Below are 27,338 nucleotides of genomic sequence, written 5' to 3' on the forward strand. Positions count from 1 at the left end.
ATGACTTGACTTGTGACTTGCTTGACTTACAGCAATGACTAAAGTTGACTTGCTTGATTTTCACCACAGTGATTTTGAACTTGCTAACCACTTGAAGGTTATGACCTGGGACTGGCTGAAGACTTGCACAAGTGTGACTTAGGGTAAATTTATACTTGAGTGTCAGCTCTATGCAGAGCCTACGCCAAAGCTAGGGAATATTTTTACAGTACTTTTACTTGTAATACTTTAAGTAAATTTTCCTGATTATACTTGCATACTTTTACTGAAGTATCATTTTAACTGCAGGAATTTGACTTGTAACAGAGTATTTTTAAAGGGTGGTATTAGTTACTTTCACGTGAGTAAAATATTTAAATACTTCTTCTCCTGCTCCAAGCCCTCTGGTCAAGGTGAAAGACTCCACACACATAAGATAGCTGCAATAATAACGTTAAATAATAAGTAATAATAATAATAATATGTTAAAATCCCCAAACGGGAGCTGAGCAGGAACCGAAGGATAAAAAAAAAGTCACTGGGGAAACGATCTCATGGTGTGCGGATGCCCACATACACACACTCACAGATAGCGAACTTATGTTGGGACAGCAGGCAGGAACAGTCGTTAAGCACTGTGGCAGTATCAAAACCTCATTCAAAGAAGAGAAGAACATGAGCAGTGGTGGCTGTGTGCATAACAGCACGGAACTGACAGTGTGTCGCTGGTTGCAAAGCACATTCAGTACTGGATGAGTTATTGAAAACTTAACTCACATGTTCACCAATCAGCCAAAACATTAAAACCAGCGACAGGTGAAGTGAATAACTATGATTATTTTGTTCCAGTTCAATGTTCTGCTGGGAAACCTTTGGTTCTGACATTCATGTGGGTACCACCTGACATGTACCACCCACACAAATACTGTTGTAGACCAAGTACGACAGTGGCCCCCATGCAGAAAAAAGCAGCATGCTACACCACAAAAACTGTTTAGAAATGGCCTGTGGAGCGTGACAAAAAGCTCAAGGTGTTGAACTGGCTTCTAAATTTCCCAGGTCCCACTCTGCTTAAGGATTCTTGTGATGTGCTGGTACCTCAGATGTACCCCTAATCCAAGGTAGGGCCTCCTTGGGTCAGACTTGGCTCTGATCTATCGAGGGATGGACACAGGATCTCTGGGAGTGTCCTGCCGTGTCTGGCACCAGTGCATTGGTGGCAGATCCATTTAGTCCAGTGGGTTGTGAGGTGAGTTAATGGTACGTTCCACAGATGCTCATTCAGATTGGGATCTGGGGAATTTGGAGGCCAGGTTGACATTTTGAGGTCTTTGTAACATTCTTGGTCTGCAACAGTGTTTAAGTGGGTGGAACATGTCAGGTGGTATCCACATGAATGCCAGAACCAAAGGTTTCCCAGCAGAACAATACATTGGAACAAAATAATCAAAGTTATTCACTTCACCTGTAAGTGGTTTTTATGTTTTGTCTGATCAGTGTATAACGCAGATAGAACTGAATAAAAGCACAAGGTGAAGCTCATGCTGTCGCTGTACATGCTGCCATTTCTCTAAGGAGAGCTGTGGGCAGGAGGACAGAGCTGTGGTAGCGTGGGCACCAATATCTGCTGGTAGGTCCTCCCCTGCTGTGATATATGCGTCATCATATTTTAAAAACTAAACATAACTCAAGACTGACTTGAGTCAAGTCAGGTGACTCTGTTTATCCAGATGTTTCTTTGCATTCAGATACACCTGTTATGTTTCAAGGAGGAAAATATACAATGCTTAGAGGACCTTTTAGAGGAAAACTGTAGAGAAATATATAAATATTTATTAACTCATCATTTGTCCATTGATGTTCACACCATAACATGTATTTCTTTTCTCATCGAGTGTCTCAATGGAGGCCTGTCTGATCAGGTGGGGAAATGGGCGGCTCTTCATACTTGACTGCTGTGATTTGCGACTGCTAGGCTGATGATTTGCTTCCCTGAGTCTTTCATCATCCTCCTCCTCATCAGAACCGGTCATGTTGCTGTTGACATCTGAATCCAAATCAGTTCCATTAAGTGTTTGACAATCTGTGGAATACTCAATCTCCTCGACACATGGAGGTTCATCGTCTTCAAAACAGCTACGAGAGAAAAGGAGAGTTATGTAATGTTAATCACATTGGGTCTCATTCATGAAAAGTGAGTAAATCTGTGTGTAGATTTGCACATAAAAGCCTACTCTACTAAAAACCTACTCCGGATTCAGGAACGCCGCGGGAAACTCAGATTTGATCGTAAACACGTGTGTATGATCATGAATGCCAATCCATCGTAAAGTGACAGCGCGCTCCCAGTAATCAGCAATTAGCATAAATCCCCACCCATGAATAGCCAATAAGGACCATATAAGGAGGTGTAGGTGCTTCCTGTCGACCTGTCAGTCATGGCGCAAAGAAAGACAGAGAAAGAAAGAAAAAAAGAATTTTTCTGAGATCGAATTAATTTTGGGTGAAGTGGACCTAAGAAAAAACATTTTATTTTATTTTATTCAGTTAGTAGTGGTGTGACAGGGACAAACAAAGGCCTGGAGGGAGGTAACAGATGCTGTTAATGTTGTCTCCGTAGTAAAAAAGAACCATGTCAGAGGTGAAGCGTAAATGATTTGATATGAAACTGGAGGCAAAGAAATGCATAAGCACACACAAAAAAAATACAGCAGTTTTGCATGCATCGTCTTCAAATTATTTGAATCTTAATAGCCTAAAGCTATGTTTTATACAACGTAAATTAAACATTTTTCAAAAAAAAAACAAAACCGTGTTGTCTCAAATAATTCTTTCAGCTGGCGCGTGCTCCTTCGTGGCTCCACCACCTGCTGCTCCTGTTTTGTTATCATCATTCAGCATGTAGAAAGAATGTGTAAGCTACTGATTCGATTTACATAGATAATTCACAATCATGAACCTAATCTGGATCGTAAACCTGCTAATTGCCAACTAATTTAACTAACTGTTATATTTTTAATATTTTGTCATGTTTCGATTACATTTAGGCATTTGTGTATTGTGTACATAACAGAGCGCAATACGAATTAAAATTGTAATTTCCAATGGTGAAAAGCAGTATTTATGTGACTTACTAAATTTACACAAGCACTACGAGTGGTCAGGAGCAGGAGTAGATTTTGTTAGTAGCTACAAAAAGATCGGAGCTACTAAAATATTGATGAATGCGGACATGCACATAAATTTCCGTCTGCGAACAGTTTACACACAAATTCCTTCTGCTCACGTTTCATGAATGAGACCCATTGTGTGTATTCTCGAGGTCTGACAAACTGAATGCTATTTCTTCCTCATTGAAACATTAGCAACAATAAGGTTATGGATATCTATCTATCAGTACAACATTGTGAATTGATGATTTTTTTTGCCTTGAACAACAAACGTGCGTGGTTACGTTCTGCCAATACACACACGTGGTTGGGTTCAGGTAGCAAAAGCACATGGTTGAGTTAAGGAAAAAGAACAGGGTTTTGCTTTACAATCTCACGGAAAGCGAACACCAGCCTCCTGGCTGAAAGTCAGTGATCCACCACCCCTCCTACCCGCCCTACTCTTTTGCCCCCTTAACTTACGTTGTTGTCTCTCCACGTTTCCCTGTGACGCCTGAGCCACATTGCCTGCGTGAGCAGCATTGCTCAGTCATGGCTCAACTGTGGAACATGTAGAGAATAGGAGTCTTGCCTTTTTTTTCTGTATGACGCTTGCAGTTTTAAAATTTGAGAGTGAAAATGGTCTTTTGATAATCATATTGAAAATAGATAACCTTTCAGTACAGTTTCAATATCTATATCAGTCACACACATAAAAAAAATACATTTCTCTTTAACTCAACCTTTTCCTGTTGCCATTTCAAAATAAAGGCCCTCTGACAATGTATCTGTGGACAGAATCCCTTCATTTGTTAATACAAAACTTTTTATTGTGAATATTGTCACGACCGTGTTGTTGATGTTGCAGTGTCTTGTATGGCTCCATAAATGAGGAGTGTATTGGCCTTGTACTGCCCTCTACTCCTTAGCACCTTGCCAGGGTTGACAGTTAGTTAACTCCTCTCCAACAAACCACACAGACGACATTGTCCAGTTCACTCTTTATGGTGTGATGAAGTAGGATAAAAGTGAGAAATGAAAATACAACGGCATTCAGAATAGTATTCAACAGAACGCTAGGTAAAGTTAGCTTAGCTGCTAAGTTAGCTCGCTAATGTGGAACATGAATAAGGTTATTCACAACTTAAACAGAGTTAACATTACTCTCATTACATTCATAACCATCTCATAAACATATAATTTCATATTCACGTACCAACTTGAGGCGAAAAGAACATAAATAAGGAGACGGGTGAAGGACCTTGCTTTCTGATTTCAGAGTAATGATAGCTTTGAGTTTACAGGATATGACATCACCGAAAGATACTAACACAAGGCAGTATCGATTCTTGCCAGTAAATGGCATCAAAGGTCTATTGAAATGCTGCTCTACATTTACACAGGTTTACAAAATACATGCAACAGAACAGACCTTTAATTGGGAAAATACAGTCGTTACAGCAGCAGGCAGCTCTGCAGCAGCACTGCTGTGTGATCACCACGTGTGCGAACCACAGACATTCGCCAGGCACAGTTACACAGTAATGGCGACTGGCCATGTACCATGCCAACGTAAAAGAACATATTTTTTCGGTGTCTAATGCTGGAAGTCACTACCCAAGCACCAGTATTCGACAATTTCGGAGTGAGACCAGGTTACAGGTTCCCAGTAAACATAGATTGTAAACATAGATAGCAATGACAAAAGTCTGGATGTACTGTAGTCACTGAGAAATTAAAAAAAGGAAAACAACAACAATAAAAAGACAGGCCTACCTATGACAGTACTTACACGGCCTACAAACACATGCCCACATGGGCACTATAAGTCACAAGTCAAAAGGTGAAATTTTGTGGTTGATTCAGGGGCAACAGTGTCTGTAATATAGAAATGAGATTTAAATCCAACTCCAAAAATAAGCAGGAAAACTATGTCATCTATGGGCAGAACTGGGGACTAATGGAATACAGATCACTAAGTTAAATATTTGAAAAACAAAATCTGAGTAATTGTGTTCTGTTTCAGTTTACATTGGTGGTATTCTGAATACTGTCTTTAAAATAGATTACTTTAAAAGATTACTTTACATGTTCTGTTTTATTTGCTGAAACACCATGTCCTATGTCATGGCACACATTCTGTGTTCTCCTTAAATTCATTGTTTTTAGCACCACCTTGTGGCAGTTTGAGTTCAGTTCAGACCATGTGACGTAGAGGGTAGAAGTCAGCCAGGAAAAGTGCAGTGTGCAAAAAATTTCTCCATGTGGTGAGACAGAGAGCTCCTCTCCCTTTTTTTCTTCTCATTTGTGCCTTGGAGAGCCTTTGCTTGTAAGTTTCATTACTTTCTCTGTGTTTTGTGCAAATGTGCATATATATAATTTAGAATTCATGTATTTGAGTTAAAAAACAAACTACTTTGTGATAATTTCATTTAAGGGTAAAAATACTAGAAGCTAAAAATGTTAAGCTAAGCTAAATGTAGCTTCTTGTCATGTGTACATAAGGAATGACAATTCATTTGTGTTATATCTTTGAGAATTGTTTGTAACCAAATCCTTATAACTTGTGTTTATTTCATTTTATTATTTTATTTATTTATTTTTTTTACAAAAAGAATGGAAAGAAGAGAAAAATTACTCAGTAAAACACCTTAACTCTACTTCTGTGTTGGACTTGCCTGTCCTGTCTGTTAGCTATCTGTCAGTGGTGCATAGACGGCACACGTATCAGGGACAGAATAGTAAAAAAGCAACCTCACAGCGGGCATAACAGTTCAAGGAAAGCAAGCTTCTCCTCACACATCATCAGCAATACATGATGGAGGAAAAAACGCTTAAGAGTGAAGATGCAACGGAGCAAAGCCAAGAATTGGAGACGAGATCCATAGCCTCCATTTCAACACGTGGATCACGGAGCTCATCAGCTAGCACTGCTACTGCCAAGGCACGCGCCAAACTGGAGGCAGCCTAAGCCAAGGCTGAATTCATCAAGAAGGAGTCTGAAGTTATGATTGAAAAGGCTAAACTGAAAGTGACCGAGGCTTGTATGGATGCAACTCTTGCAACTATAAAGCATAAAAGTGAGGTAGCCGCAGCCATCGCTGAGACAAAGGTGTTGGAGGCAGCAGCAGAAAGTGAGTGTGGGGAGAAGAACTCAGATGTAGGTGACATTCGTGACTACATCCAGTGCCAGTCACAGCTGGGATCGAAAACTCCTGTAGGGGTTGAGCCATATCAACCAGCTGTAGAGCCCATCATCCATGTACTCAGACCTGAAACACCATTGCAGCAGCATCGTTCCACAGCCCGAAATGTTAAAGCTCTTAGTGGAAAGCTTGAGGATGATAAAACACAGCAACCTCAGTAGTCAACATCAGCAGTTCATCACAACTCCTCAGCACCGCCATTCACTTCCTCACCTATCACAGCACAGCCACCGCTCAAAAGAGACACCAACATGGGTGATGTTGTGATGTACTGATGACGTGAGCTTATCCGTCTCCTGTCACAGATTAACGTTACTGCCCTGCTCTGTCCGACATTCTCTGGCTGTCTGCTGGCTGCTGTTTTCCCTCTGTTTCAGTGGACCCATGTCGTGCCACACTTCCGCTCCCCTCTCCATCCGGCTGTGACAGCTGTGCCTGCCTGGTCCGGAAGATCCAGGAGTTGGAAGGAAGGATTTCCACTCTCTACAAGATCCAGGAAGCCGAGAAGCTCATGGACACCATCATTTTCGGACCAGCCCAAACCAATACAAACAGTGTCCTGCAGCCTGACACTACTGTCCCCCACAATGCCACCCCGACCCCAGCCCCAGAATTATAGTATTATAGTATAATTATAGTATAGTAGAATTATAATCCATGTGGGCACAAATGACACATCCCTGCATCAGTACGAGATCACCAAGACCCACATCAACCGACTTTTTAACCTCCTAACTAGCTGTGGAAAGTCTGTTTTCATCAGCGGCCCAATCCCGACGGTTGGCTGTAGATCAGAGTCATTTAGTAGAATCCTCTGCCTCTACACCTGGCTTCAGTCTGCCTGTAGGGCACAGGGAGTAACCTTCATTGGCAATTACAACCTGTTCTGGAACCGCTTCCCATTTTTCAAACCCGACGGCATCCATCCCAACAAGCTAGGAAGCCTCCTAGCGACTAACCTGCAGCACACTGTGCAATCCCACCCACGCGACTGACTACTCACTCCCCCCTCTCAGACCTCCCTCTCCATCCCCGTAGTGACACCACAGACCACGGCTCCACATGAGAGCTCTCTCTGCTGGCCAATGATCCCCTCAACGGCTGACCTCCCCACGAAAAATATAAATAACATTGGGGCTGTTGTTGGGACTATTGATAGTGCCCTCTGCTGTCCATCTCCAATACAAGTTAAAGTGTATAAAATTGAAACTGTTATCTCCAACAGAGATGTCATTAAAGCAAAGAAAGCTTTGAGGAGACAGTCTTTCTTGGTCAGAATCCCTCTTAAATGTCACGATATGGCAGGTCCTAGCCACAATAAGAACCTAAATTTAGCTCTGCTAAATGTCAGGGCTCTTACAAATAAGACCTTTTCTATCAACGATCTCATTTGTGATGAAAAACTAGATTTTTATGTTCCTGACTGAAACTTGGCTCAACTCCTATGGTGCTGCACGCCTCGCTGAAGCCTCACCTCCAAGTTATAGCTTTATCCACACCTCTTGCAAGGGAAAGAGAGATAGTGGACTGGCAGCTATTTTTTCAAATGACTTTAAATGTAGTCGCAGACACCTTGGCAGTTTCTCAACCTTTGAATATCAGGCCATCCTACTAGAAAGTCATCTCCCAGTGTTACTGATCACTATTTACCGGCCTCCTAAGTACACAGCCTCTTTTTCATGTGAAATATCAGAATTAATGTCACTTTGCCTTACAGATTACGATAGAATTCTAATATCTGGTGACTTCAACCTGCATATTGATAACACCTCAGACACTAAAGCTAGAGAATTCCTGAATCTTCTACCTTCCTTTGACTTCATGCAACATGCCTGGGAGCCAACCCACACTGGTGGCCACATCTTAGATTTAGTGATCTCCAAAGGCTAGGATATTAATGTCAACAAGGTTGTGGATACTAGGTTGTCTGATCACTTCTGCTTACTATTTACCATGTCCACCCCAGGTTTTAATAAGTAGTCATACAGAGGACATTACAAAGAGATGTATTTTTACTCCATCCGCCGCCACCGATTTCCCCCTTTTTCTGCATAACAGACGACTCCTTCGTCCACGACAAAGTTAACCACTTCAACCTCAAACTACAGTCAGCCCTTGAAATAGTAGCTCCTCTAAAAATCAAGAAGTCACAGAGACTATCAATACCCTGGAAGAATGAGCAAATACAACTTCTCAAGAGAGAGTGTTGTAGGGCTGAGTGAATGTGGAGAAAAAGCAAGCTTACTATTCATGGTGACATCCTAAACAATTCTATACTTGTCTGTAACAAATCATTACATCATGCAATACACGCATATTTCTCTGGCATCATAAACGAAAACAGGCATAACCCCAAAGTTTTGTTCTCCCCAATTGACCGCCTTATAAATCCTTCCCAGTCTACTGAGCAGCTATGTTTGGCATCAGATTCAAAGTGCGAAGAGTTTGCAACTTTCTTTGACCTGGAGCTCGCATGTACGGAGCCTGGGTTTGGTTGAAGGTGGCAATGCTGTTTGGGTTGGTGTGGAGAGCAGTGAGACCTGGCATTAGGGGAGTGTCTCTGGGACGCCAGAGATCACTGTCTAGCCTCCTGGAGGTGTCGTGGGACCAACTAGACGAAACACCGGTGAAAGGAGGTTCCCACCCGATGACCCCAAAGACATGTTAGTTATCACTGCTCACTGGTCTGTATAGTTAAGCCTTGCCATAATAGCTTGTCATAGGGCTTAGGAGGTTATTCACTGAGTGCTGATTCTTTTCTAGAGCACAAACTTCTTGTGTTTATTTGAATTGACTGTAAACTACTCAGTATTCGGGCTGATATCTTGAATAGTGCTGTTAATCTCAGCAGTCATTCCTCTGTTAATCCTCCTCCAAGTATTCTAACCTCTTTCCACAAAATTAGTAAAGAAGAACTCCGTAAAACTTACAGATGAGGACAACTACCTGCTCCTTGGATGCTATCCCTACTGCTTTTTTCAAGGGGGTCTTAGACTGTCTGCTTGAAGATGTATTGATTATTGTAAACACTTCCCTGGAATCTGGCACTTTTCCCGACTCTCTAAAAATGGCTATAGTCAAACCATTACTAAAGAAGATCCTTCAATCCTCAGTAATTACAGGCCAATCTCTAATCTACTTTTTTGGGTACAAAAGTTCTTAAAAAGTAATATATAAGCTATATACAGCTGCATGCCTTCTTAAATGAGAATAAGATCCATGACAAATTTCAATCTGGTTTTAAACAAGGACATAGCACTGAGACTGCACTTGTTAAAGTGGTCAATGATCTCAGGGTAAGCCGTGACAGTAAAAATACCTCCATTCTTATGCTTCTCGATATGACAGCTGCTTTCGACACGGTCGATCACAACATTATTCTTTACCGGCTTGACAGCTGGATTGGTAGAAGAAGAAGTTATAAGATCAAACTTTCTGATTATGCCTCAACAAAGTGCCCGATCTTCTCTGGTGTTCTGCAGGGCTCCATCCTTGGGCCTCTGCTATTCAGTTTGTATATGCTGCCACTTGGAAAAATAATTGGTGACTATGGAGTCAATTTCCATTTTCATGCTGACGACACTCAGCTTTACCTGTCTGTGGCGCCAGATGATCCAAAGGCGCTCGATCCCTTAATAGAGTGTCTGTCTACCATTAGACTGTGGATGAGTGAAAGTTTTCTTAAATTAAATGAAGACAAGACAGAAATCCTCATAGTCGGCACTAGCACAGAGAGGCAAATGATTTCAAGTAGACTTGGTAGTCTGGTCATGCAAAATAAGGCTAAGGTGAAAAATCTAGGTGTCATTATCGACTCTGAGCTGGACTGAGCTGAAAGTCATATCAACAGTGTTACTAAGGCAACCTATTTTCACCTCAGAAACATTGCTAGGGTTAGGCCTTATCTATCCATGGATGACGTTAAAAAACTGATGCATGCATTTGTGTCCTCTCGCCTTGATTATTGTAATGCACTCTTTACTGGTCTCCCGAAGAAAAGTATCAACAAGCTCCAACTTGTACAAAATACGGCAGCCAGAGTTTTAACAAAAACCAGGATGAGAGATCACATTACCCCAGTCCTAGCATCTCTCCATCGGCTGCCTGTAGCTTTTAGGATTGATTTTAAAATTCTCTTGCTGGTTTCTAAAACACTACATGGCCTCGCCCCCTCCTACCTCTCCGACTACTTATCTTAATACCAGGCAGGAGTAACGGATTACATGTAATGGCGTTACGTAATTAGGATACAAAAAAAGGTAACTGTAATCCGTTACAGCACAGAAAAAAATATTGTTACATCTGCTGCTTGAGTGTGTGTGTGTGTGTTTGTGGGTGTGGTGAGCAGAGTGGTTACAGGTGTGCCGGAGACTGAGCAGAGCACCACCAGCTGCATCTCATTCTGCAATCAACTGCCTACTTGTACTCAGCCCTGCCACATCCACGCTGCCAGATCGTAGCCACTGTTAAGTCAGTATACAGCTCGACTCTAGCCTCTAGTTGAATCCCTGACTTAAAACTTTGTCTGAATCCTGTTTTCCTGTGTTTCCAGTATCCAACCAGCCTGCTCTGCTCTCCAGTCCGCTCTGCTCCACCTGCCCTCACCTCGGACGCTCCAGCCTACTCCCCACTCAGCCTGCCCCCTCCTCAGATGCTCTGGACCCAGACCTCTTCACCTTTCCCATCCTCCCCTCCGGACTCAGCCCCTCACCCAGAGAGCTAAAATAAACCTTTTGGACTCAAACTGTTTCACTGTCTGTCCGCACTTGGGTCCTTGCTACCGCCTCGCAACACATATGTAATTAGATTACTGGTATATTTGATAAAATCGGGGATTACTTAGAAGGATTACATTTTAAAAATCAAATGGGATGCAGCAGATTTTTATACAGTCTGTGCAGCAGATACATGCACAGTGCGCACGCATTGCGACACTTTACGACACAACATCACAACAAAACAACACGTGAAACGACCACCAGCGGAACGACGAAAAGCTCAAATGACTGTTAAACTTTATGGTCACTGCTGGGGAGAAAAATGCCTTCACTCCATGGAAACTCCGGCATCATTTTGCCTTTTAATCAGAAAAGGGTAACAACATCACAGTACAGTGCAAGCTATGCCTCCCGGCTGTCAAAATACTGTCAACATCCAGGGACCCGACGTCCAACTTAAAGAAACATCTACAGGTAAGATGACAAAGCACTAACGCTGAAATACGCAGAAATCCAGTAAGCTAAAGTTACGGTTTGTTATCTTGCCAACCTATCAATAACCTGTCGTGCTACTACTGTACTGTATAACTACTAATGTAAAACATTTTGGGACTGTAAGGCGCTGATGCTGACTTGTGTCGTGCCAAAAAGTGATAATGTTAGGTTATGTTAGTAACAAGATGTGCTTTCCGGCCACCAGATGGTGCTATTTTCACCATCTTAATTGCTGCTGAGGCTGTCAGACCATAAACTTTATTTATTATTTTATCCACTTTGCTTCAGCCGATCACCACCAAACTTTTAGTTTTGAGTTATTTTGCAGACAAACAAACAAACAGACAGAAAAACAGACAAACAAACAAACAAACAAACAAACCAATGCCAGCGAAAACATAACCTCCTTGGCGGAGGTAATAATTGTTACTATTATTGTTGATGTGTAGGTAACTTTTAGGTAACCCTGAAGCATGTTAATACCTGACACACCTCTTTCAGGTGGTAATTTTTTTTCATCTAATAATAAGTATAACAATAATAATAATAACAATAATAATAATAATGTAATGTTAAATAATGTTTATTAGGGACCTCGGCTGAAGGGCGAGGACCCTCTTGTTTTTGGTGTGTTTATTAGGGACCTCGGCCGAAGGACGAAGTCCCTCTTGTTCCTGGTACGTTTATTATTATTATTATTATTATTATTATTATTATTATTATTATTAGGGACCTCGGCCAAAGGACGAAGTCCCTCTTGTTCCTGGTACGTTTATTATTATCGTCCTCCTCCTCTTCCTCCTTCTCCGCTTATCTGGGTCTGGGTCGCGGGGGCAGCAGCCTCAGCAAAGAAGCCCAGACAGTCCTCTCCCCAGCCACTTCCATCAGCTCTTCCGCGGGAACCCCGAGGCGTTCCCAGGCCAGCCGGGTGATGTAGTCCCTCCAGCGTGTTCTGGGGCGGCCCCGAGGTCTCCTCCTGATTGGACACGCCCAAAACACTTCCCAAGGGAGGCGTCTGGAAGGCATCCTTACCAGATGCCCAAACCACCTCAACTGGCTCCTCTCGATGTGGAGGAGCAGTGGCTCTACTCCGAGTCCCTCCCGGATGTCTGAGCTCCTCACCCTATCCCTAAGGCTGAGCCCAGCCACCCTGCAGAGGAAAGTCATTTCGGCCACTTGTACTCGCGATTGTACTCCATTCTTTCGGTCACTACCCAGAGCTCGTGACCATAGGTAAGGGTTGGAACGTAGATTGACCGGTAAATCGAGAGCTTCGCTTTCTGGCTAAGCTCCCTCTTCACCACAACGGACCGGTTAAGCGCCTGCATCACTGCTGACGCTGCCCCAATCCGCCTGTCAATCTCCCGCTCCATCCTACCCTCACTCGTGAACAAGATCCCGAGATACTTAAACTCCTCCACCTAAGGAAGGACTTCCCCCCCGACCTGGAGTGGGCAATCCACCCTTTTCCGGCTGAGGACCATGGCCTCAGACTTGGAGGTGCTGATTCTCATCCCAGCCGCTTCACACTCGGCTGCGAACCGTCCCAGTGAGAGCTGGAGGTCACTGTTTGATGGAGCTAGGAGGACCACGTCATCGGCAAAAAGTAGGGATGAAATCCTCCCATCACCGAACCTGACACCCTCCACCACTCGGCTGCGCCTAGAAATTCTGTCCATAAAAGTTATGAACAGAACCGGTGACAAAGGGCAGCCCTGGCGGAGTCAAACCCTCACTGGGAACAGGTCCGACTTACTGCCAGCCACACGAACCAGACTCATGCTCCTTCGGTACAGGGACTGGATGGCCCTTAGCAAGGGGCCACCAACCCCATACTCCTGGAGCACCTCCCACAGGATGCCCCTGGGGACACGGTTGTAAGCCTTCTCCAAATCCACAAAACACATGTGGACTGGTTGGGCAAACTCCCATGCCCCCTCCAGCACCCTGGCGAGGGTAAAGAGCTGGTCCACGGTTCCACGTCCGGGACGAAAACCACATTGCTCCTCCTCAATCTGAGGTTCAACTATCGACCGGACCCTATTCTCCAGCACCCTGGAGTAGACCTTACTGGGTAGGCTGAGGAGTGTGATCCCCCTGTAGTTGGAACACACCCTCTGGTCCCCTTTCTTGAAAATGGGGACCACCACTCCGGTCTGCCACTCCAGAGGCACTGCCCCCGATGTCCACGCAATGTTGCAGAGGCGTGTCAGCCAGGACAGCCCTACAACATCCAGAGCCTTGAGATATCCAGGGCGAATCTCATCCACCCCCGGGGCTCTGCCGCCGCGTAGTTTCTTCACTACCTCGGCGACTTCTGCCCCCGAAATTGGATGACCCGCCCCCGAGACCCCCGGCTCTGTTTCCTCACTGGAATACGTGTTGGTGGGATTGAGGAGCTCCTCAAAGTATTCCTTCCACCGCCCGACAATGTCCCCAGTTGACGGCTCCCCGCCCCCACTGTAAACACTGTGAGTAAGTTGTCGCCTTCCCCCCCTGAGGCGCCGGACGGTTTGCCAGAACCTCTTTGGAGCCGATCGATAGTCTTCCTCCATGGCCTCACCGAATTCCTCCCATGCCCGAGTTTTTGCCTCCACAACTGCTGCCGCTGCGCTCCGCTTGGCCCGCCAGTACCCGTCAGCTGCTTCCGGAGACCCACAGACCAACCATGCCCTGTAGGCCTCCTTCTTCAGCCTGACGGATTAACGCCGCGACTGGCCCGAGCGGCCTTGCAGCCACAGCTCGCAGCCGCCTCGACAATGGCAGAGCGGAACAAGGCCCATTCGGACTCAATGTCCCCCTCTGCCCTCGGGACGCGGTCGAAGCTCTCCCGGAGGTGGGAGTTGAAGATCATCTGGACAGGTTCTTCCGCCAGGCGTTCCCAGCAGACCCTCACTGTTCGTTTGGGCCTGCCAGGTCTGCACGGTGTCTTCCCCCACCATCTGATCCAACTCACCACCAGGTGGTGATCAGTTGACAGCTCTGCTCCTCTCTTCACCCGAGTGTCCAGAACATATGGCCGCAGGTCAAATGATACGACTACAAAGTCAATCATTGACCTGCGACCTAGGCTGTCCTGGTGCCATGTGCACCGATGGACATCCTTATGTTTGAACATGGTGTTAGTTATGGCCAAACTGCGACCTGCACATTAGTCCAATAACTGAACACCACTCGGGTTCAGATCGGGCAGGCCGTTCCTCCCAGTCACGCCCCTCCAGGTCCTGCTCTCATTGCCCACGTGAGTGTTGAAGTCCCCCAGCAGAACAATGGAGTCCCCGGTCGGGGCACTGTCCAGCACCCGTCCCAGGGACTCCAAATAGGGTGGGTACTCTGAACTGTTGTTCGGCGCATAAGCACAGACAACAGTCAGGACCCGTTCCCCGACCCGAAGGCGCAGGGAAGCAACCCTTTCGTCTACCAGGGTAAACCCCAACGTACAGGCAGAGAGTCTGGGGGCTATCAGAAAGCCCACCCCGGCCCTCCGCCTCTCACCCGGAGCAACTCCAGCGATGGAGAGAGTCCAACCCCTCTCAAGGACTAGGGTTCCAGAGCCGGAACTATGTGGGGGGAGAGAGACCAGATGGCAGCGTGAGACCGCGAGACCACTGTGGGATTTTGAGATTCAACATGGCGGCGCTTAGCTGCTAGATTAGATATCAACAAACTAGCCAAATAAATATAATTACCTAACGGGTGACAACTCCAGCCTGCACCATCAGCCAGAGTGGAGGACCTAGAAGAGTTTATCGATCAATACTACTACGAGTGCGTCATGGAGGGTCCTGCCGACAACCCCAATAAGAGGAAGAAGACCGACTCAGCCACCGACACACAAGACTTGTTATCCTCCGAATTTAGCGTCTTGGAATCCATCAACAAGAAGCTAGAAGTGCTCGGTATGCTTCACCAGGAGATAAAAGACTTGAAGGTAAGCTTGGAGTTCACTTACCAGCAGATTAGCGACCTGCAGCAAAACAACGCTGAACTCCGCTCCACCTTAGCGGCGGTCGCTTCAGATGTAGATCTTCTCAAAAAGGAAAATAAACTCCTTAAGGAAACTGTCCTCGACGTGCAGTCCAGAAGCATGAGAGACAATTTAATCATTTCTGGCATCCCGGAGAGCACACCAGACAACCCAGAAGTCCAGGGAAAAGTTCATGGTGACGGCCCTCAAGATCCCGGAGACTGTAAACAACATCACCTTTCACCGCGTCCACAGGCTCGGACCCGAGGAGGCCAGCGTCCTCGTCCGATCATCGCCAAATTCGAACATTATCAGCAGAAAATGCTCGTTAAGAGTAAAGGGACGAGCTAAAAGGCACTTCGTTTGGTATGAGCGATCAGTTCCCCAGGGAAATCAACGAGGAGTAAAGTGTTATATCCCATTTTAAAAGAGCACAGGCAGAAGGGAAATAGGACCTCTCTTGTTGTCGACAAATTATACATAGATGGGCAGCTGTTCCGCCACTCTACCACCACCCCATGGCTCTTCTAAGTGAGATAAGTGCCCCTAAAACCACAAAACAAAGCAGAACCATAGCTTAATTGTATCATAAAAGGAATAAAAAACAAAAAAACAAAAAAAAAAACAAAAGATGTGTGTATACATGTATATATATATATATATTGGGGCTGCACTATTCTTGAAATAAATAAATAAATAAATATATGTATGTATATTTCATTCAAAATGGTACTCTGACACATTTCTCCTGCAATAGATAATTAAGCATTCCTGCGATTGCAATGCAATTAATCATGCGGCCCTGGTATATATGTATGTATATATGTATATATGTAGATGTATATGTATGTACATGTGGTTATGTGGATATTTGTGTATGTGTGTGTGTGTGTGTGTGTGTGTGTGTATGTATGTATATATATATATATATATATATAATGAACACAACACTGACTTATTGAAAAGAAGGAAAAAAAAAAAAATCTCACAGGGTGTGAATGTACACTTCACATACTCCACCCAGCTCCACCCCCTCCCTCCCCCTATCCCTCTCACTCACTCCCCCTCCCTAACCTCACACACAAATACACTCCATGTAACCCCTTTGTCTTTTCAGGTTTGTAAATACTTCAAGGCACAGGCGCTTCTGGTTGTTGAACATGCTTGTATTCTAATGCTCTGCTCCATAACTCTGGTGCTTCACCATGACACATCGGTTGACTGTAATACATACACTTAACAATTACACATACTCATGCAAAATCCACACAGATAGAAACTCACTTAGAAACACACACAGATCATTCTCCATACCACACACAGTATGATAAAACCCCACTTTGTCAATGTCACACCTAAACTTGGTTTCCTGGAATGTACATGGCATCCGCTCACAGGCGAAAAAAATTAAAGTGATGGGCTTTGTCACAAGATTGAAAACAGATATTTTTCTCCTACAAGAAACCCACTTGCTAAAGTCAGAAGAAAAATCTCTTTTAATCAAATTTTTTCATCCTGCTATAACAACAGACAAAGAGGTGTCTCTATCATGGTCCACAAGAGACTACCATTTACTTTAAACAGCACAGTAACAGACCCAGAAGGCTGCTACATCATTATTCAGGCAACAATCTTTAACAAATTATATACAATCGTTAATCTGTATGCCCCTAATAATGATGATCCAGCCTTCTTTCACACAATCTTCTCTTTACTATCTAACCTATCAGACAGCTCGACAACTATAATAGGAGGAGACTTTAACACAGTCCTAAATGCTTCATTAGACCGATCTAGCAACTCAGCACACACAAAGCAATCACAATCGGCTAAGGTAATACAGGAATATATGGATGATTTTGGGCTTGGCGATGGCTGGAGACTCAAATACCCATCGAAGAGGGAATATACTTTCTTCTCTCCTGTGCATCGCTCATTTTCAAGAATTGACTTTTTTCTCTTAAACAACTCCATCTCACAAAAAATTACCACAAAAATACACCAGATCATTATCAGCGACCATGCACCAATATCACTCAATCTGCAAATAGAAACCATCCATAAACGGCCCCCAACATGGCGCTTTAATATCTCTTTACTTAAAGACCCAGACTTTGACAAAATGGTGAGACGGGAGTGGGCAAACTTTCTTGAAGACAATGACTCTCCAACTTTATCTCCATCTTTAATATGGGAAACTGGGAAGGCAGTAATCAGAGGAAAAATTATATCATACTCCTCCTACAAGAAGAAAAAGGAATTGCAAGCAGAACAACATTGAGGAAAAATTAAACAACTAACACAGGAATATGCAAACAATCCAAGTGATCAAGTATGGACCCAATTACAGTGTACAAAATCGCAACTGGACAATATTCTATCAAAGAAAACTGAATTTATCATACAGCAACTAAGATATAATAATTTTGAACACAGTAACAAATCAGGAAAATTTTTGGCTAATCAGCTCCAACGCAATAAAGAAAAATCTCTGATACCAACAATCCAGGGCCGTCCGGAAATTATACACAATCTCCTCAGGAGATCAATCAGATTTTCTATTCTTTCTACCATAACTTATATTCAACAGTAAACAATCCAAACCCAGAAGATATTCAGGCTTTTCTCGATAACCTAAATTTACCTCAGTTATCCACGGAACACAGAAATATGTTAGACGCCCCCCTGACTATTAATGACCTGCAGAATGCATTAGACAAAATGCCAACAGGTAAGGCTCCAGGTCCAGACGGCTTTCCTGCCGAATTTATAAAACATTTCTGGACAATATTAGCACCACTTTTCATCAGGACAGTGACAGAGATCAAAAAGAACGGAGGTATAAGACCTCACATGAATACAGCAGCAATCAAATTATTACTTAAGCCAGACAAAGACCCCACTTCCTTCTAGCTACCGTCCTCTATCACTAATTAACAGTGATATCAAAATTATCTCAAAGGCACTCGCTTCTAGACTGGAGAAAATAATCGCATCAATAATTCATAATGATCAAACGGGCTTCATTAATGGCAGACACTCAAGCAATAATGTCAGAAGAGTTCTTAATCTGATAAGTAAAGCACAACGCGTTAATACAAAAGCAATTATTTTGTCACTTGATGCAGAAAAAGCCTTCGACAAGGTCAACTGGTCCTTCCTATTTGCCACCCTGAGTGGATTTGGCTTTGGAGAGTCATTTATCCAGTGGGTTTCAGCCTTATACAATTCCCCTAAGGCCACAGTCACCACCAACGGGATCACATCTAAAAGCTTCATTTTGCAGAGAGGAACCAGACAAGGGTGCCCACTCTCGCCTCTACTGTTTGCAATATTCATCGAACCATTGGCTATAGCAGTCCGTCAGAACAGCAAGATCATAGGTATCCATTCCACCAATTCAGAACATAAAATTAATCTATATGCCGACGACATTTTACTTTATCTACAAGAACCGAAATCGTCTTCACATGAAGTATTTAATCTCATAACACATTTCTCGAAACTTTCGGACTACTCCATCAACTGGTCCAAATCGACAATAATGCCAATAATGGAGAACTCTTGGAATCCTGCAGACCAAAAATTTTCTCTCCCTGTGGGCAACATAAGATATCTAGGCATAAATATTTCACCCAAACTATCAGACCTGGTCCACCTGAACTTTAGCCCGCTGCTAGATAAGATCTGTGGTGACCTGAAGCGCTGGAATAATCTTCCCATCTCCCTCCTGGGACGAATAGCCACAGTTAAAATGAAAATTCTACCCCAAATTAATCTTTTTTCCATGATTCCATTCACACCCACATCAAAATGGTTCCTGTCATTAGATTCTGCAATTACAAAATTCTACTCAAAGAACAAGACAGCAAAAATTAGCCTAAGCACCCTTCAGAAAAACAAATTGGAAGGGGGATTAGACGCTCCTAACTTTAAACATTACTATTTAGCTAACCAGCTACAATACCTATTGAAATGGTTATATCCTAACGAAGACTACAACTCCTGGCTCGAATTAGAACAGGCGGACTGCAACAATATAAGACTCTCTGACCTCCCGTTTATCACCACTACACTCAGACGTCATAACTGTTTTAAGAACCCAATGATTGCTTCCACCCTATCAGCCTGGTGGAAAACACTAGAAATCACAAACTCTCCGATAGAACCTTGCTTGCTCTCTCCAATTTGGCACAACCATTTTGAAATTGACAAAAGACCTCTCCATTTTAGCACATGGGAGATGAAGGAGTAACTCATCTCCATCACCTTTTCCAAGACAATATACTTATGACATACACAAACTTATTTCAAACTTTTGAAATAAGAAATGGCAATTTTCTACAATATTTACAATTGATAAAAACAAGCAAGAGGAGAATTCCAGCGCCTCAGGACACTTTGCAGCCACCAGAATTTGCCAAACATATTACAAAGCTTTCTCCGAGCAATAAGAAGAACCTTTCTAAGATTTATAAATTACTGTCAAAGACCAGTTCTATACATTTACCAACTTTAAAATGGGAAAAGACCTGGGTGTATCACGGACCCTGACTTCTGGACTCAGATATGCAAAAATACATTTAAGATGACAAGACACACTAATATACAACTTATCCAATTTAAAGTACTCCACAGAACACACATCACCCAACAAAAGATGAATAGAATGGGCTTTAGTCAATCTGACACATGCACTCAGTATACTCAGAACACTGCAGACACCTACTTTCATGCACTCTGGTTATGTTCACCCGTCCAGCACTTCTGGTCTACAGTCACTCAAAAACTCTCCTCCATTTTGGACTGCAGGATCCCATTATCTCCCAACCTGTGCTTAATTGGTGACCTGATGACAATTGACCTCCCAAACAGCCACTGCAACTCTCTTCTTGTAGCTCTCGCCATCGCCAAGAAAACAATCCTAGTCAACTGGAAAGATAAACAGACCCTCAACATCAAACATTGGCTGAATCTCCTTGTAGAACATATTTCGCTGGAGAAAATATCTGCTGGCCACAGAAACCAATTAACATACTTTACAGAAAAATGGTCACCATTTATTCACTCACTAAACGTGTCTGTATAGTGCCACTCAGCCTGTGAGCATATGCCACCTGTACATATAAATATTACAACTCAAGAAAGACTGTTGTGTAATATGTAACGTGTTTTTGTTAATGATGTAACCCCTAATCCTCTATCTCTCTCACCACAATATACCACAGCGGTTCATCAGAACTCAAGGTCTTAAGCATGTGTTAGGTGCACCTTCTTCCCTTTGAATCCGGGCCTGCTCCCTAGCTCTGTGGGGGATTGCGGGGCCGGGCGGTTTCCCCTGGGAGCGGATCGTCTGGACTGCTCGCCCTGTGTGCCTGGGGCAGGGTCTCCTCGTGCTCCCTGGGCCTGGGGCGGCGTGGCTGGTCCCCTGGGGGGCTGTTTCCGCCCCTGGTGGTGCGGGGTGGGTGGGCTCCCCCCCCCTTCGCTCCGCTCCTGCCCTTCCCCCTCCCTCCTCCCTCCCCCCTCTCCCCGTCCCTCCCTGCTCCTCCCTCTCGGCCTCGGGTGGGCCCGGGGTCCTCCCCTGGGTTGGGGGGCCTGGCGTGGGGGATGGGTGCTGCCCGCGGGGGGTGTTCTGGTGCTGCGCAGTGTGGGCCTGCCCGTTGGTGTGCGGCCGCCGGTGGGGGGCGGGTCGGATGGGCTGGGGGTCCGGCCTTGGGTCTGTGGCGGTCTGGGGAGGTACTGGCGGGGTTGCGGGTTGGTCTGTGCTCCTGCGCGTCGGGGTTCGGGGGGGCTGGGGGGTGCCCGTGCACCCTGGTGGTGCGCCTTGCCCTTCTGCTGGGGGCCGATTTGCTACGGGCGGTGTGGCCCAGGTCGGGACCACTGCGGGGGCCTGCCACTGCAGTTGCCAGTGGGGCGGGGTTAGGTGGGGGCCCGTTGGGTTTCCCTGGGGCCCGCCTGGCCCGCTGTCCATGGGTGCTGGGGGCCTCGCGGCGCCGGGGTCTGGTTGGTGCCACCTCCTGGGTGGTGGGCGGTGGGTGGGCGGGCCCTCCTGCCCCGCCTGTCTGGGGTGTGTCTCTGGCTCTCTGGGGGTGCCGGCCTTCGCCGCCCTGGGTCCTTGGGCCTGTGTGGTGTCCTGCTGCCTCTGCGGCTCCCTGGTCTTGGGGTCTGGGTGCTCCTGCGTTCTTGGGATGCCATACCGCCCCCCCTTCCCCCGCAGGGCTGGCCCTGGACCCTGGTGATGGTTTTCATAAACACATTGGGAGGGTTCAAATACATGCATGCATGTTCAATACTTCAGCTCCGTGACGCATCGCAAAGAACCGATGGGATCACTCCAAAGGGGCCCACTTGCGTCTCAGACCTACCACACCGCGCTGGCAACTCTTCTCTGCAATCGGGCTTTCCCCCTCCACTAAGACTCTCACATTTTTGGTGTTCAGTATGGACTTCTCTTTTGTTTTTGTTTTTCAGTACAGTATAGTAGACATGTATATGTTTATTTTTGATAATCTGCATGAAGCACAACCACCTCAAGGCTACAATACATCAGCTACACTGCCTGTTTCTCCCCTGTTTTTTTTCTTTCTTTCGTTTGTTTGTTTATTTGTTTGTTTTTCCTCCTTCTTCTCCACATGCACTGTCACTATATAACTCAGGACTTAAGCACCTACCCCCTCCCCCTTGCTTGTTTCCTTACTTTCCCCCTGACACACTTTGGTGTATCACGGCCCTCTCTGACTCATATTAGGAAGTTTTTCCAATAAAGGCTGTTAGGCTAGTCTCCAGGGAGGGTGGGTGATGGTCACAACCACGCATTATGGGTATAAAATACTTGACTGCAAGATTAACAGTGCGTCAATCTTCACAAGAAGCTTACACCCTTTAGTGGCGCTAAGCTATGAAGACCAATGCAGACAAGTATAAAAAAAAAAAGAAAAAAAAAAAAAAAAAAAAGGAACTATGTGTCGAGGTGAGGCGGGCACCAGGGTGGCAGAAGGTGCGGCCGTTGTGCACTTCCACGTGCCTGACCATGGAGGTCCTGATCACTAGCACAGAGGGGGTGCGCTGCTCCCGAGTGCGCTGCTCCCGAGTGCGCGCTTCCGACTGCCTGGAGGTACGACGGTGACGGGATGGAGCCTGATGTTTGTGGCGCCGGGCCAGGGTCGGGAGGCAGGACTCACACACCGCCAACATACCTCCGGCCTGTGCTGGAGATCCGTTCCCCGGGACACAGTATCAACACACGGAGGTGAGTTAAAATTTTTACCCTCAGTCGTGGGGCCAAAATGTCCAAGGGGACCTTCCCCAATTTTAAGGGGGCAGTCCGCTTCAGGTGGTGAGTTGTAGGTCCCCCGCAGTTAAATGATTTTTTTAATAGTCTATGATCCGTGACAACCACAGGCCCGATGGCTTAAAACCTTAGTCCATGTTTAAAAAGTACATACAATAAAAGCTGAGAGCAAGTGGTTTGTTAATAAAAGAAGTGAGAAACTGGATTAAAAGCTGTGTTTTACCGGACCGAAGTGGCGGGGAAACCAGTGACGCCACGCATGCGCAGTCCATGAGAGCCAAACCAAAGAACAGGTCTTTTGAACCGTTCTTCGTCTGACCCTTCATCCAGAACCAATCTGCCATGGGAAACCCTACCAGGGGCAAAATGCCCCCGACAGCATAGCTCCTCGCGTCATTAGGGCACTCAAACTCCTCCACCACGATAAAGTGACGGTTCTCGGAGGAGCCATTATTATTATTATTGTTTTTATTAGGGACCCCGGCCGAAGGACGAAGTCCCCCTTGTTCCTCGTACGTTTATTAGGGACCTTGGCCGAAGGACGAAGTCCCTCTTGTTTTTGGTGCATTTATTATTATTATTAGGGACCTTGGCCGAAGGACGAAGTCCCTCTTGTTCCTGGTACATTTATTATTATTATTGTTATTATTAGGGACCTCGGCCGAAGGACGAAGTCCCTCTTGTCCCTGGTACGTTTATTATTATTAGGGACCTTGGCCGAAGGACGAAGTCCCTCTTGTTGCTGGTACGTTTATTATTATTATTATTATTATTATTAGGGACCTCGGCCGAAGGACGAAGTCCCTCTTGTTGCTGGTACGTTTATTATTATTAGGGACCTTGGCTGAAGGACAAAGTCCCTCTTGTTCCTGGTACGTTTATTATTATTATTATTATTATTATTATTGTTATTATTAGGGACCTCAGCCCTGCTCTTCAACTTGTCTCTCTCTGTCAGTGGTGGACTTAGGATGTTTGTAGGTCAGGAGTGAAAAGGAAAAAAGGGCACCTACTGCATGACGGGAGGCATTGATGTGGAAAAAAATCAGTTTACCCCCTAAACCTGCTCAAAAACTCACCAAAATTGGCATGCATGTCAGGACTGGTGAAAAATTTTAGAAAATGAAGTAATTAATCCTCAAAGTTCCAAAATGGGCTGTCTAGCACCACCTAGACACACTAAAATGGCCGCTGCGGCTTGAAGAATGACGTAGAAAGATCAAACCAAAACTGTCTTGTTCGTCTCATCAAGACCTACAAATAACACACTCGCACCCCTGACTTAAACCCAACAGGAAGTGAGCTATTTTCCCTTTCAAAGTAAGATTTCGCCTCAAAAATGCTCTTTCTTCAAAATCATTAAAAAACCAAATCCTCCTACACCATTTATTGTATTCGCTTCAAACTCACAACCCTAACAGATCAACCCCTGGGGAACAAATCTTCTGTACAACTTTTTCATTACTCGAACGGTTTGGATTTTATGGTGTCTCAAAGGTGACATGTTACAAAACCTCATGACGATTTTTGTACCACCTACACACACTAAAATGCCCACTGCGACCAGTAGGAATCCCGTAGAAAGACCAAACCAAAACTAGCTCGTTCGTCTCATCAAGACCTACAAATCATGGACTGACACCACTGACCTAAATCCAAAAGGAAGTGCGCTATTGCCTTTTCAATGTAAGATGCAGTTTTTCACAAATTCTCTCTCTCAAAAAATATTTTCTCCTACACCATTTGTCAAAACTGCTTCAAATGTGCACACATGACAGCTCTACCCCTGGTGAACGTTACTTGTGAAGGACTTTGTCATATAATTGTCAAAGGTGCAGGACACAAAGACTCGTGACGATCTTCGGAAGAAAAGATGAGGGCCAACATATCTAAAACTTGCAACTAAGGCCGCATTTTTGACTCCACACACATAAAAGCTCTATATCTATGCGTTCAGAACAAGTTTATCTCTCTGGTGATATCTTCAGATTGACGATCGGACCCATGGTTTGGGAACTGGAAGCACTAGTTCGAGAAATTTTCAACCCATTTTGAAGTGCTTGCCCTCACACCCTGTCTCTCAGACAACTTCAGGCTGTCATTAATTAGCATAACAATGGCTTCACTCTGACAGACACAGGCCTGTGTGTGTGTGTGTGTGTTTGGTCACACACACCTGACAGGATAACATTGACCAAACTGACCAGCTCATGTGTCTCATTCTCACATTTTCCTAAATAAATGCCTGATAGCAAAAACATGTAAATACAAGATTTCCAGGTCAAACTATTTTGCCTCATTTGGAATCTGAATCAAATCTGTAGCTAAAACTGTGCTGCAGTATTACACGATCAAATACATGTAGCCCTGCTCAGCTTCTCCACTGAAATTAACTAGTGTCTGCCTGCTGTTACATCAGGAAAGCATACACATCTTTGAGGAAATGTTACACTCCAAAATTACAAGTTCCTTTGTTTAATCACCACTTTAGTCTTTGTAAAAATCGTTTTCTTTTATGATTTACTTTCCTTTATAATTCATGTTTTGTCCATGTTAATATTTGTTATCCTGTTAAAATGTATATTATGTATTTATATATTAATGTACTTACATCACAATGTGTTACACAACAAAGCAGGAGTACTGTCACCACAGACCTTTGTTTTTTACAGTACATGGGGAACATTTCAATTCTTCACAGTATGACAGGCACCATGTTGCTGTTAACATTATGTAATTACTTAATCATGACAGTGTATTTCATTTCAATGTGGATGTTTTGGACAAGACATTTTGTTTCCATAGCTGACATATCACAGGTACATTTTAGTTAATACATCGGTTGAAAATCAAATACATATTCAAGGTCCGACATTAACGGTTGCACAAATGCCCGGGGCAAGGAAAAATAGCTGGCAAGCCTGCAGACACTGTGCAGACATGCCTGATCGGGCAAGCAGCACCGACTCGGATTTTGTTTTTGTTTTTTTCTAATCGCAGGGCAGGAATTATACCACGGCCAAACGGCCAGTGCCGTAATACCCCTCCTACCCATACGGCCAGTGTAGCATGTCCTGTTTTTTTTTTTTAACATTAACATGACAATCAGCAAGGCTACGGCTACAAGTTAATGTACTGACACTCCTCAGATAGACACACACACACACACACACACACATACCGCACAGCCTCTCAATCCTTAGCCGCTACATTAGCTCATGTACAACACAGGTACCACACAGAAACTTTTACAAAGGGTCATAATGTGCTTCTAGTGACTGTCAAATTGCCAGCGAAAGTTGTTTACACTGACTGCTCTCATGGGACAAAGGTCCTCTGTGACGGAAGACGGTTTACTCGGCTCTGCCGCCAGGAACAAACTGGGAGGCAAAGATCCTCTCTGGGAAAGAGGGTTCACTTTGCTGCAGGGTTCACCAAAACGTTTTTTTTTTTTTCTTTTAATAAATTAAACACACATTAAAGAACATACAAGATCCTATTGAGAATTAATACATATAATACAATACAATAAGCATTGTCAAATTAAATGAAGGAATATGATTTTTTTAAACGTCAAAATATTGGGGATTTATGTAAAAATATACATAGAGACATATCAATAATTATATAATTAAAGATATGTAGGCTTTGTTAGGTGAATACTCCTGTCAGTGACCCTGGCAAAAGAACTGGAGTTGGTCCAACAATACACAATAAAGAATCTTCTTCTAATAATAATTTCTTAATAACTAGGAGATAACAAAAGAATAAAGAGATTTCAAAGACTTAAAAGATAAGGGACATGCATCAAAACAACAAGAATCGAGATATATCCTCAGTCATGCACACCCAGTTTTAATAAACTCAGTACTGTTTTTCAACACATATATTGTTTTGTCTTCATTCAATGTAGTTAGCACATATTGTTATTGCGCCATTGGTTTTGGCCTTGGTGCCCCACATTTTGGCCATGATGCCCCAATAAATTTGTATTTATCAAAGGCCAAAGTGGCCTTGCCCTAAAAATGACTTAATTCCAGGCCTGTAATCGTGTATTTCTTTTCCTGTTTCTGTTCTCGGAGGGGCCAGTTGCAGTGTGCTGCTTTTTTATGTGCTGCTGCCTCCATTGGCGAAGTCCACATACTTCATCCAAACTGCTTCAAAATTTCTGTACATGATAAGAGCCTTGCCCTCAATGCCTCTATATGCTCGTAGGAAATGCTTGTGGAAACAGGAAATGCCCTATTAAACATTGACATTGTCCGATTTGCTCTAAACTTCACGTGTGATGAAGGTCAGCCCCTGGACACACCTGCACACATTTAGTTACACTCCCAGTGCCCCTGGTGGATGAACAAAACATTGCGTTTTTTTCACTCCTGCCAAATTTTTTCTCCCTTCTCGCTTCGCGCCAAAGCCCCCGTGTGCCTCAGGCCTCTGCGGTTGCATGGGGGAGCGAGGGCCCATTCATCGCTGCTTGCAGCTTTAATTATTAGGGCCCGAGCAATGACAAAGTCGTCCGAGGACCCTATT

The 27,338-nt window shown here is 44.4% G+C and overlaps 1 protein-coding gene across 7 annotated transcripts in view; it reads right to left on the reverse strand.

Moving 5' to 3' along the window:
* Window positions 1-890: 890 nt before the first annotated feature.
* The window catches only part of LOC125887522 (cytosolic carboxypeptidase 4), a 668,935-nt gene continuing 642,487 nt past the window's right edge, over window positions 891-27,338 (reverse strand). For all 7 annotated transcript variants that reach the window (XM_049574398.1, XM_049574403.1, XM_049574402.1 and 4 more), the window contains one exon: window positions 891-2,115. In XM_049574398.1, coding sequence (XP_049430355.1) covers window positions 1,815-2,115 — 301 coding nt within the window. In that variant the 3' untranslated portion in view covers window positions 891-1,814. The remainder of the gene's footprint in view (window positions 2,116-27,338) is intronic.

The sequence above is a fragment of the Epinephelus fuscoguttatus genome, linkage group LG4, assembly GCF_011397635.1.
Source record: "Epinephelus fuscoguttatus linkage group LG4, E.fuscoguttatus.final_Chr_v1".
Lineage (NCBI taxonomy): Eukaryota > Metazoa > Chordata > Actinopteri > Perciformes > Serranidae > Epinephelus > Epinephelus fuscoguttatus.